A 12,453-nucleotide genomic window follows, 5' to 3' on the forward strand; every position below is an offset into this window, starting at 1 on the left:
TAGCCAAATGACAAATGCATACTACAGAGCTCAGAGCCAAACGCTCCAGACAAGGGAGGGATTACAGAGCAGTTGGCAGCCGGATGTGGTCCTGGTTTTCTGCACTGTGTGTTCTGCTTTGGTAGGTCGGATGGGACTGAGGTTTGGGGAAGACAGATTTTCTCCAGGGAGGATGTGCACCTATGGGAGATGTGTGTTCTGCAGGGGAAGGGGGAGTTGTGAGTCTAACCTTGAAGAGGTTCTGTTGTTGGATGGAGAAGTTTACTCCATGAACCTCAAACTTGTGGGAACATGGTAGAGGTGTTGCTGGGCCTCCCAGCTCAAGGTGATCAAGCCCTTGACACATGTATCAGGAAGAACTTTACCACTAACTAGTCCCTAGGCTGCTGTCCACCAAGACTTGAAGCCAGACTCTTAGGAACACAGACATTTCCACCAATGACTGCAGAGTTTCTGCTTCACCCCTCGGGGCCATGTACCACCTCTGAAAAGCCACTTCCCAGAAAGTCAGAATGGTCTTCAGGGGGCCACTTTCAGGACACTCACTCATCCCAGCCACTGGATAAGATTCTTTGCAGTCAGGAGCGAAGGTCACTGGGGTCTCAGATGGACCCACCCCACCCAAACGCTGCTTCTCTTCCAGTTCTGATGAACCACCGCTGCTGTTGCCTCATTGAGCTTTCCCAAGAAAGTCAAACCTTTCTCCTCTGAAAATATTTTATTGATAAATTAACTCCGAAAGCGTTCACCTCCCACCCAACTGCTGTGAAGTCTGCTAGATGGGCCACAGACCCTTCTATGGGAAAGAGTCCCATGGAGGACAGGGAGTCTCACTCACGCAGGGATGGGATTCCTGGGCATGGCAGAGGTGGGTATGGGGACTGAGGCCAGTCCCGAGGTCTTCTGAAGACAGCCCCTCTCACTCAGCACCAGAGTGGGGAGTGGTGGTCAGGAGTGGAGCACCTTGGAGCTTTATTGCTGGTGAATGCCAAGGAAAGTGGGACCCCTGCCAGCCTAGGATTGCAGCTGAGGGCATCACGCCCAGGGCTCCAGAGAAGGTGGCACTAATTCCCAATCGACAGAGCCTGGCTGCTGACCCACCCACCCAGGGGCCCCTGGATGGGGAAGGAAGCGGGGAGAGGTATCTGAGCCAGGCGGGATTGGGGAAGGGTTACAGTGTGCGGGTCTCAGGCGGAGCAGGCGCCAGAAGGGGGCGGATGGCTGGGACAGCGAGGGGGCCCCCTCTTCATAGGTCTATGGTGTCGCTGCCCATGCTCAGCTCGTCGATCTGTCGGCAGGCGTCCAGGAATTGCTCCTGCAGCAAGGCCTCTTCGGCCTGTAGCTCAGGAGCAGGCTCCGGAGAGTCGTGGGAAGGTGGAGACAGGGCCTGGTAGGATCCTGAGGCCGGGAGGCTAGGGCTGCTCCCTGAGGGCCTTGGGGGACTGAGGACGCAGACCAGCGGACAGCGGGGGGGCCTGTCCGGGCTGGAGCATAGCAGCATGGACGAGCTGTCCCGCGAGAGTCCGCACAGCGAGCCGGATGAGGCACTGCTGCCCGCGGGCCAGGCCCCGGGAGAGGGGAGCTCTGGGGGAGCCGGGGAGCCAGGGGCCTCCTCAAAACTCCCACTAGACCCGGCCCCCGTCTTCGCCCCCAGCGACGTGGTGCGGTAGAGGCCGAGTCCGGGCAAGGCTTCCCCGAAGGCAGGGCCCTGGAAGAGGCCGGGCGTGAGCAGAGCCTCGCTGCAGAGGGCCTCCTCGATGCTGCGCCGCAGGTTGATTGGGGAGGGTGGGCGGAAGTCCACGGTGTAGTCGCTGCAGGGGGAGGAGGCCGGGGAAGGTGCCGGGTTGGCCGCCGCGCCTTCGAAGCCCCGGGAGCCACCTCCCTGGAGTAGGAGGTCGGGGCCTGGCCCCGCCAGGGCGCACAGCTGCAGCAGCTCCGCGTCGCCACGCGCGATGGCGCTACCCAGGGGCTCCTTGTCCGGGGGCCCGGTGACCCAGCCTCCAGGCAGCAGCGGGGCCGCGTGGCCCGGGGACAAGCGGAAGAGCTTGGCCCAGCAGCGCGGAGGCACGCGGGGGCTGCAGAGCGCGGGGTAGAGGCCCAGCAGCGCCAACGGGAGCGCGACGCCCACCTCGCCCAGGCGCAGGCCTAGCTGGAAGGCCCACCAGGACCAGGGGCCCTCCAGGCCAGGCTGGCCGCCGTAACCCAGGGCATGCAGCACCTCGTAGCCCTGCAGGGCTCCGCTCAGCAGCCCGAAGGTACCCGCCACCGGGGCCGTGCGCGCCGCGCGCCGCCAGGACTCCCGCGGGGCAAAGGGGCTGCGCGCCTGCGGGAGAGGTGTGGCGCCCTTGAAGCCGGACCCTCCCAGGGGCGCTCCGGCCCGCCGCCGCCGACCCCCCCAGCAGGAGAGCGCCAGCAGGAGCCCCGAAAGGAGGGCGGCGAGGAAAGCGTGCAGCCCGCGGGAGGCGAGCCGCAGGGGCCGCAGCGGGCGGTGGGCGGCGCTCCCGAGGGCGGCGGCGGCCGCCAGCCCCAGCCCCAGGAGGAGCAGCGCGGCCAGGCCGGCGGGACACCGCGGCCGGCGCGGCCGGGCCAGCAGCAGGCAGGCCAGGCCCAGGCCGGCGGCCAAGCAGGGCAGCGGAAGGTCCTGCAGCAGCAGCCAGGCGAGGGCGGGCAGCCGGTCGCGGTGCCCATAGGCGTCGTAGAAGAGCGGGAAGGCGCGCGTGGTCCCGGCCGAGAACAGGAGCAGGTCCAGCAGCGCCAGGCAGGGGGCGCCGGGCGGGCAGCGCCAGGGCAAGAGGGCCAGAGCCAGCAGCGCCAGCAGGGCCACCAGGCCGAAGAGTGCGCCTACCCCGTACACATGGGCCTCCCAGGCCAGACCCCAGCGAGCCCTGGCCTCTGCCCAATCGGCCTCCAGGGTCAGGAAGAAGAGGGGCAGCCGGGCCACAGGAGGCTGGCCCTCCCCTTCGGGCAATTCTCCGATGCTGCAGACCTCTGTCCCGCACTCTGGCTGCACCGAGGGGTTCCCAAGGCTGGCGGCAGAGGGGTCATCTGGACCAGAGGTGGGGATGGCGTGGTCTGTGGGCAAAGAATGTTTGTCTGAGGCAAATGTGCAGCCCTGCCCCTGCCCACCCGACAGCCAGCAGCCTGTATGCCAGTCAAAGAGTCCTCATGGCATCCAGGATACACTTGTCTTAAAGATGAGACTGCCTGACTTCTCAGCTCCTCGCTTTCCCCTCCCCCATCAGACTCCTCACGCAGTGGTTTCAGCTCTCATCCCTTCCCTCCGCCCCAACCCACCCCCAGTTCCCTGCTTTGCTCATTTCCCCTCATCACTCTATGATTTTACTGAAAAGGGTTTTTCTTAAGAAGTCATGGAATTTTACAACTGGAAGGAACTGTAGAAGCCCCCTCTAGTTCAATCTTCCCACCAGGAAGGAAGCTTTATTAAGAAGAGGGATTTGGGGCCAGCCCGGTTGCCCAGTGGTTAAGTTCATGTGCTCTGTTTCCGGGCCAGGGTTTCACTGGTTCCATCCTGGGTGGGGACATGGGACCACCTCAGGTGAGGCTGAGGTGGTCTCCCACATGCCACAACTGGAAGGACCCACAACTAAAATATATACAACTATGAACTGGGGGGATTTGGGGAGAAAAAGCAGGAAAAAAAAAGAAGCTTGGCAACAGTTGTTAGCTCAGGGGTCAATCTTTAAAAAAAAAAAAAAGTACAGGGATTTTTGTTTGCTTTGCTCACATCTGAATCCCCATGCCTAAAATGGTGCCTGGCACAGAGTTGGCAACGAGCAGATATTCGTTGAATAAATGAATCCTCTTATTTGCCAGATGAAAATACTGAGGCTCTGCCAAGAGGCAAAGTGACTTATCCAAGTTCATAAATTGGCAGAGCTGCAACTAGAATCCAGATCAGAGCACCACTCTGAGCCCCTTTCCATGATTTCAGAGCCTCTTCATAATACTAATTTGTGGGGCCATCCCGGTGACACAGCAATTAAGTTCTCACGTTCTGCTTTGGCAGCCCAGGGTTCGCCAGTTCGCATCCCGGGTGCAGACATGGCATCGCTTGTCAAGCCATGCTGTGGCAGGCATCCCACATATAAAGTAGAGGAAAATGGGCATGGATGTTAGCTCAGGGCCAGTCTTCCTCAGCAAAAAAAAAAAAAAAAAAAAGAGGATTTGTGGCAGATGTTAGCTCAGCACTAATCTTCCTCAAAAAATAAATAAGTAAAAGTAAAAAAATTTTAAAAAACACTAATTTGCTTGTCTCTTGTTCTGCACCCCGACTCCCAACTCCTACCCTCAGTGCTAGGAGAAGCTTCCCCTGCCCTTTTTCAACTGCCTACCCCTTCCCCTGTCTCTTCAGGAAAAGCCCCTACGCTTGTGCGTGCGCAGCAGGGGAAGAGGTAAGACCCTCCTGTCCCCAGCACCTTGAGGAGAATACGTTTCCTATTGACTGGCCTTTCTGCCCACTATACCCCCAACCCTCGGCTTACCCATGGCTGTGGTCCCCATCCTGACTCAACCACAAAGCCATTGATCTAAGTCTCTTAATATAGATGCCCCTTTGGTTCTCCCCTTTTACGGAAGGTGACATTGAGATGGAGTCCCCTGGGCCTTGAGGCTACCCTTGAACTCCCCAGCAAGGAACAACTAGGGAGGTCATAGTGGGATAAAATGCCATCTTAGTAAGTGAGCCCCTTAGGTGCTCTTGGGTTTGCTAACTCAAGCTTCCAGTCCCCTCTTGTGCTTCAAAATCTTCCCCACATTCCTTGGGGAAAGGGAAGTCAAGTAAGAGAGGGCGAGGAGTAAGATCCCTAATTCTCCTCTCCTGGAACAAGAGAGGAGTAGAAAGAATTAGACTCAAGGATTCTCTCCATGGCCAGGCAGCAAGGGAAGATACTTCAGGCTGAACCTCTCCTTACCCTACCTAGCAGGCTCAGCAGAACTGCATCTACAGGCAGGGATGCAGTGAGGAAGATGGTGGTGAAGGATGGGGACAGCCTGGTGGGGATGGGGAGGAGCACAGGAGGCAGATGCAGAATGGAGGGGGGCTTCTGACAACTAGACTCCTGCCCCAAATGCCTAACCATGCCTCAGCTGGACAATACAGGAAGACCCCAGGAGCACCCCCCGCCCCCCAGGGAGTGCCAGCTCATACTGAGAACAGGCGAAACAGAGCAGTCCTGAGAATAAGGGAAAGGAGTGAGGGGGCAGAGTGTGGCTCTGGAGAGAGGGGAGAGGAAGATAGAGTTGGACAACTGGGGAGGGCAGAGCAGAAGCAACCAAAAAATTTATTTCACACAGCTCACTGCCTACTGCAAATGGCAGCATGTGCCCTGGTTCCTGCTCCATCACATTCCTTAAGTCTGAAATGGAGAAGAGTACGCACTGCACAGGGCTGTTATGAGGATAAATGGATGATGTGTGCAAAGCTCTTTGGAGTGTCTGGTGCATAAAGAGCATTCAATATATGATCATTGTCGGTAGCATCATTATCAGCTAACGTTTATCATCGATCAATTATCAGTTCATGTTTGTGTGAATGTGACCATTTCTGGCCTCAAACTAGGTCTTGAATCGACTGATAAAAAGACTATTGTCCCTTAGCACATCCTAAACTTGCTTAGAAAGTTAACAGTTAGTCAAATGAGTGAACATCAACACATTGTCTCACTTTGTAAACTCTGTTTAAAGAACACCATTTGGAAGGACTGACAATCCCTAAACACCTAATGAAGACACAGCCACAAGTTAAATAAGGAACCAGTCACTGGGAACGGACAGCTTGCTGATGGGGGGGGAGGGCATCAGCCTGAGGTTAGCGGGATCAAACACACACACACACCCTCCCACCCATGCTTCCTTGGTTCCCACCAAAGCCCTTGCCCAGCCCACTTCTTTTGCAAAGCAGATGAGTTTGCTTGGCCTTTCCTTGGCCTTGGTGGGCTCTGCAGAGAGGCAGGGAGACCAGGAGCCCCACACCGCTTGCGCCAGCCTGCTGCTCCTCATGCCCTCCTCCTTGCTCACTATATAGACAAGTGCAGCTCTCGGATGTCCGCTCCACCTCACCTTCTTCCAGCTGCACTTCTCACGTGAGGGCCACAGGAAACCCCGTCTCTCACCTCTGACCAAAGCACTATGGCAGCTAGAGCAAATTTCAACATTCCTAAGAAGCCAAAAAAGGCTTAAAAACCAGAAAATAGGCAAAGCACTGGCACAGCTCGGGTATTGGAGGAGGGAGTTGTAAAGCAGCAGCACTGCTCTCAGGGGGCAGGGCATGCCCCTGTGCCCAGCCCTGGGCCAGGCACGGGTGGAGACAGGGGAAGAAGACCCAGCTTCTGCCTTTGAAGGGTCCACTTGACCTCATCTCCTGTCTCCCCATTCGAAGCTTCCCCAGAAGGAGCCCTTGGTTTCCCCCAGAAGATAATGACTTCCTAGGATCCCACTCCTGAGCAGGCCTCCCTTTCAAGGTGGTCTCACTCTGGCCCCATGGCCCCTCTTGACTTCAGGGGCAAGGGAGGAGATTGCATGTCAACATGAGTAATTGGTGAGGCTGGAACTGGCTGGGGAGGAGTCAGGGAAAGGGGCCGGCTTGACTTTTGGAAAAGTCAGGCCTAATTATCCACCAGCTACCCAGATCAAAGGCTGGGGAATCACTCTCCACTCTGGATGCCAGAAGCTGCAGGCTGTTCAGTGGTCTGGCCCCATCATTCTCTCCACCCCCACGTTCAGAATCATGAGGATGGATACTGTTTGTAAGTGTGACAGTCGAAATATTTAACAAGTGGAATTGGAAATGGTGCCAGCCAATCATAACAGATGCCAGCCAGGGTGGTCAGGGAGCAGAGGGGGCTGCTCAGGGGGCTAAGGGCAGTAGCTACTTATCAACTGCCATGAAAGTCTTTCAATATGCTAACGATGTGTACAACCGTTCCACTGAGTACTGGCTGAATACAAGCTCTGTCCAAGGTGAAGGGGACCTAATGGAAGAGAAGAGAAGCCCTAGGGTCAAAGGTTAACTGCACCTAGATTAGAAAGATCCTAGAGGAGACACAGAGAGACTCCCTTTGTCCCCTAACTGCTTGACACTCCTCCCCACACATGCTGCTGGCATGAGCAAGTCCCCTTGGCCTTCTTTCTCTAGGAGGCCTGAAGCCCTTCTGGGTTTATCCAAGAGGAATAGCCAGGAAGAGGCTGGGTTCCTGCAGCCATCAGTGAGGCGGGTGAAGGAGGGCGGGGCCGGTGAGCTGGGCTGCCTCTGATACTGTCCAGACTCATTAAACCTGCCTGGCCAGCGCTGTCACTAAGGCTGACAGACTGCCAGCCAGCATCCTTCCCCTGAGGCCACAGAGCCTGCCCCCATCCCACAGCAGATCCTGCCACTGCTGCACACTGGGCTGGATGGGGAAGGGACGGCAACCTCCTCATCCACATGCCCGGGAGTTCTGTGACCACGCAGGAGTGAGCGAGAATCAGGCGCTGTGTTGTCTGGAGCTGGAAGAAGCTGGAACGACCAGTGGTTTCCACTGCCGAGCAGGTTCCTAGTGTGGGGTGGATTCACAGCCACAGTAAACCCTCTGCACAGCAAAGCTGGGCCTGGAGGCCCCTCTCCATGGCTCCCTTGGCCTCACCTACCAGAACCTCTCCTGGAGCAGTGTGGCCTCCGCCCTGTGGGATTTGTGTTGTCCCATCACTTCTTAGGGCTAGGGTTGTGGTGTCTGAGATGTAGGGTCTAGAAAGTGTATTTGGGGAAGAAGCAAGGTTAATAGCTTCTATTTAATGAGCTTCTACTTTATGCCCAGCCTCATGCCAGGAGCTTACATTATCTGGATGCTTCACAATAACAAAATAGGTACTGTTATTAAATCCTTGATATATGAGAAAATTTAGGTTCAGAGAAGTTAAGTCACCTGCCCAAGGTCACCCAGCTAGTTAGTAAGTGAACTGGGATTCAAAGCCAAGTCTCAAGATTCAAGAGTCGCTGGTCTTTCCTCTGCACCACCAGCCTGTCTATGTGCATGTTCTGAAAGGCCCCTTTGAATAAGGATGGCGTCTGTCTGCTCAAGGTCTCCTCTTCAACGTCTTCCCAATGAGGACCCAGCTCTGCCCATATCTGACAGCAAGTCATGTCAGATCAGACGGCAAAGGAGAAAGCCCCAAGGTTGGGGTGGGGGGTGGGAAGGCAGCCAGCACAGACTGGAGCGGAGGGCGGGGTTAGTGCTGAGGCTGTGGAAATCATGAAGGCGTTCCTGTGTCTGTTGGCCTCTGATACATTTGTCTACATCCTGCTCTGCCCGTGATTGCCAAACTCCCAGAAGACCATTACTTAACTCTGTGTAGGACCGTCCCCAGCAACACTTGTTCTCGGAGCATTAATATATATCTCTATGGTGATGATGAAGAGAATGGTGATTATGATTATGAGAATGAAATAAAAGGGTCCCAAAATGCCAGTGAGTGGCTAGCAGGTAATAAGTGCTCAATAAATAATTGTCAAGTTCAAATGAAGAGGATACTTACCTAACAATGCTGTTGCAATCAAGGCAGAGCTTAGGGAAGCAGCTGGGTCCAGCGGGCTTTGGCTTGAGAGCTTTCTCTCCAGGGGGGCTGGGGGTGGGGACAGAGAGGTGCCAAAGAATCCTGCAAAGGGAACATGTTGGGCTCTAGTGCCATCCTACCACCTAGCCTTAGCCTCTGGGGCTTTGGAGAAAATCGTGTCCTTCCCCAGAGCTTGCACTAAGGGAGTCACTGTCTCAGGGATTATAGCCACATGTCCACCAGGAGCTAAGCCACAAGGACCAAACCAGACTCAGTATGGCAAAGAAGGCATTTCCCCATGGGAGCTGTGTCTCATGTCCCAGGGCCTGGGAGAAGCGATGCAGGCCTCCCTCGAGTCAAGGAAGAAAGGGAGGTGCCGGTTAGGCCCCCAGCATAGCACCTGCCACATAGAGGTCTTCCACAAATGTTTGTTGCAATGAAATAAACCCTCACCTGGAGAATCCGAAACTCTGGAGGCAGAGGCTGGGGATGTAGTTGGGCCTGGGGAGCTGGAGCCTGAGAAGTTCCGGAGTGGGGATAGAGTAGTGCCGAAGAACCCTGCAAAAGGATCCCAGGCTGAAGCTTCCTCCTAGCTGCCAGGGCTGCCCAGCAGGGGCTCTCCCCAGGATGGGGTGGGTACTCACCAAAGGGTCCCAGGCGCCCAGCAATCTCTGCCAGGCTGGCCCTCAGGCTGGGCAGCAGGGGCAGCGTTCGATGCCCAAGCGTGGGGGCTGCACCCGCTCTCAGTGCCATGTCAAACTTCAGCTCCAGCTCGCTCTGGTGGGGCCGGGGAGCACTGGATGGAGATGCTGTGGCCATCAGAGCAGTGTCCCAGGTCACGGTGCCCATCCTGGGCTGATAGGGAGCAGTGGGCCGGTTGGTGGGCCCAGAGAGCGGGGATGTGGATTCCAGAGGCAGGGAGGAGGCCCAGGGAGTAGAGCTGCCTTCAGCAGAGCCCCACTCTGGGGGGGAGTTCCCAAGGGAGCTCACCAGCAGTTCCCAAAGGGGGTCAGTTCTCAGCCCACTGGCCACCTCTTCCACTGGTTCCCGGCTCAACCCAGGAGAGAGCGGCTGGGTCTCCGTGACAGGGCTCCCCCAAGCAGCGGCAGGTCCCCGAAGGTGGAATTTGAAGTTAAGTCCCAGGTTGAGAGACAGCATAGAGGCCTCACTCTGAGGTGGTGGGGTCAAAGTGGTGAGAGGGGCACCTGGGATGGAGGAGGCAGGCTGGGGGCCCACGGGAATAGCAAGCAGGACCCAGCAGAACAGCCCCAGTCCCAGACAGCCATGCCCTGCCATGGCCCCACCTGGTCTCGGGTGGCCTCGGAAGGCAAGGGGCTCAGTTCTTCCGCACTTTTTGAGCACGAAGTTCCTGGAGAGAGGAGAGGCACTATGAGCCCGGGGTGCCTGGGATCTGATGGTCTAGAGAGAGGCTTCTGATCACAGAGAAGCAGGGGGTGGAGGCAGGACGCAAAGGTTCTGCCCAAGGAGAGATGCCAGCTCCTTCCTGTACATTCAGGCCCCAGCACAAATCTCTGCCCAGCAGTTTCCTTTCTCTTCCAGCTAAGCCTCCCTCTCCCTAAACCCTTGCCTCCCCGACCTGCTTAATCTGGGAACCAGGGTCTGACGGCAACCAGCTGCCCTCATCCCTGACTGATAGCAGATGGGGTGGACTTGACTTCCAGACCCAGATCCCTTCTCTCCCTCTCTTCTCTCTATCCTCTCTTCTACCCTCGAATACTTGTTGAGGCCTACTATGTGCCAAGCACCCTCTGGTAATACAACTGTGAACAAGCTAACCCTCACAGATGAGTCTATTCAACCTATTCCCACTCCCACCTCTGGCCCCAATCGAAGATGTTGGCCCCCTCACTCACTCAGCCCCCAGGGGAGCACTGGGCCCTGGGAGGGGCAACGCACAGGGCTGAGTGATCTGGAGAGATGGAGAAGGCAGCCCGGCTCTGCTAGAGAAGCAGGGAGCCCTGGGCAGGAAGAAGCTCTGTCCCTTCAGCCTTTCCCCCTTTCCTAGGGTTTGGCCTGTGCTCTTCCCCTTAACCCTAGAAGTATTTGGGGGAGGGGTAGTTTGGCCATCTCTGGCTTCCTGGGGAGATGGCCAGGCAGGCAAACTGGCCAAAGGGCTGCTGCCGCAGACTCCTCCCCACTCCCCAGAATCCCCCTCCACGCACACACATCTGGTGGGGGAAGGGGAGGGCCAGCCAGGGACACACGTGCACCGGGCACCCTTACATCACACATACACAGCCACACCTAGCACCCCTGACACACTCACCCACTCACCCTTCACACACCCCTGCACACAGTGCACGCACACACATAAACACACACATTCGGTCCGGTCCTGCTGAGCCCCCCTCCCTCCTACGTGGGTTCAGACCCAAGCTCTGTGAGCTCCCAGCCTCCACTCTCTCTCTCTCTCTCTCTCTCTCTCTCTCTCTCTCTCTCTCTCTCTCTCTCTCACACACACACACACACACACACACACACGCACTCCTACCTCACATACACAGTATATACAGTCACATAGGCGCACACACCTCTACACACGCATTCACACACTCTTTAAGACACATATCACACTGTCATCCCCCCACATACACACCCCTACACACCCACCCACCCGTGCAGGCGCGCATACACTCTCTTTCTCCCTCTCTCTCTCCTTCCCACTCCCCGACCTGCTCTTCTCGCTCCCTCCCGCAGGCGGGTCTCCTCTGCCAAGTCCCCCGAGAAGGGGCGGTCGCGGCGGCCCAGGCGCCCAGCTGGGGAACGCTCCGCCGAGTCTCGCCGGCTCTCCCGGCCGCTCCCGACGCCCCCTCGGCCAGTCCCGGCGACTGCGGCTTCGCCGACGCGCTGCCCCCGGTCTGGCAGCCCGGCCCGCGGCCCGCAGCGCCGTCCCCAGGCGGGCAGCCCGGCCGGCACCCCGCGCTCCCTCCCCGCGGCGCCTCCTCCCGGCTGCGAGCCTAGCTCCCCGCCAGAGCGCCCGCGCCGGGCTCCGCGGCACCGCGCTCCGCCCGCCCTCCCCGCCTCGCTCCCGCCCTCTCCCCTCCTCCTCTCGCCCGGCCCGCCCCCCGCCCGAGCCCGCGCACCGCAGCGCCCAGCCGCCGCCGCCTCGGCGCGGGTCGCCCCCCGCGCGCTCATTCACCCAGCGCTGCCAATCAGCCGCGGCCGGCGCGGGCGCCGCGTGCTCAGCCCGGCGGTGGCAGCACACTCGCCCGGGGTGGCCCATCACACGCGTCCACACGCACGCCTTCCCCGGGCAACACACCCGCGGGCCAGGGCACCGCGCGTGCACACACATTCGTGTGCGCACACGCACGCACACACCGGCAGCCTGCCCCAGGGTGGCACCCCAGGCAAGAAGAACCACTGTGCTTATTAAGCCGTGAGTAGAAGTGTAATAGGCACTTCTACACCTCTTATCTCATTAGTCCCCGTTTCACAGATAGGTAAATTAAGGCTCAGAAAAGCAGCGAATTTGCCCAAGGTTACACAGCTTGGCAGAGACTCGAACCCAGTCTCTCTGATGCCCTCTCCACCAGCTGGTGACTTTCAACAGTTGTACCCCTACAGGGAAGTGCCTCCAGCACTTCGCAGGTGAACTGCCAAATGTCAATCCCTGTGGAACACTTCTTTTTGCTAAAACTGATCACTCAAAAATACTTAGAGTTTCAGAAATGCCTGCCAGGAACAATGGTGAGCTCAGCTGCTGTGAGAGGTGGATTACAACTTGTTTCCAATAAGGGCCAGAGGAGAACAGTGAAGTCCAAGAAAGTGTGCAGACTCAGGAATGTAAGAGAGCCCACAAGGCTGCCACAGTGTTGAAGATGACTAAGGAGCAGGGCCGTCACTTCGTGGACCATGTTATGCTGTTGCAGTGGCTGATTTAAG

The 12,453-nt window shown here is 57.7% G+C and overlaps 1 protein-coding gene across 10 annotated transcripts; it reads right to left on the reverse strand.

Annotated features, from left to right (window-relative positions):
• Positions 1-699: 699 nt before the first annotated feature.
• On the reverse strand, positions 700-11,561 carry PRRT4 (proline rich transmembrane protein 4). Of its 10 annotated transcripts, none has more exons than XM_070265041.1 (6): positions 11,241-11,561; positions 9,538-9,916; positions 9,192-9,402; positions 9,001-9,105; positions 8,530-8,649; positions 700-3,072 (listed from the first exon to the last, which is right to left on the reverse strand). In XM_070265041.1, exons 2-6 carry the CDS (start codon positions 9,841-9,843, stop codon positions 1,247-1,249), a joined length of 2,568 nt encoding a protein of 855 aa, XP_070121142.1. In that variant the 5' UTR covers positions 9,844-9,916; positions 11,241-11,561; the 3' UTR covers positions 700-1,246. The 10 variants fall into 10 exon arrangements, with proteins under 10 accessions (XP_070121142.1, XP_023495390.2, XP_070121144.1 ...); XM_023639622.2 differs by having other exon boundaries at positions 700-1,811; positions 2,846-3,072; positions 9,192-9,916; positions 11,241-11,555; XM_070265043.1 differs by lacking the exon at positions 11,241-11,561 and adding an exon at positions 10,465-10,741 and having other exon boundaries at positions 9,192-9,717; positions 9,852-9,916.
• Positions 11,562-12,453: the final 892 nt, after the last annotated feature.

Source organism: Equus caballus, chromosome 4, assembly GCF_041296265.1.
Source record: "Equus caballus isolate H_3958 breed thoroughbred chromosome 4, TB-T2T, whole genome shotgun sequence".
NCBI lineage: Eukaryota > Metazoa > Chordata > Mammalia > Perissodactyla > Equidae > Equus > Equus caballus.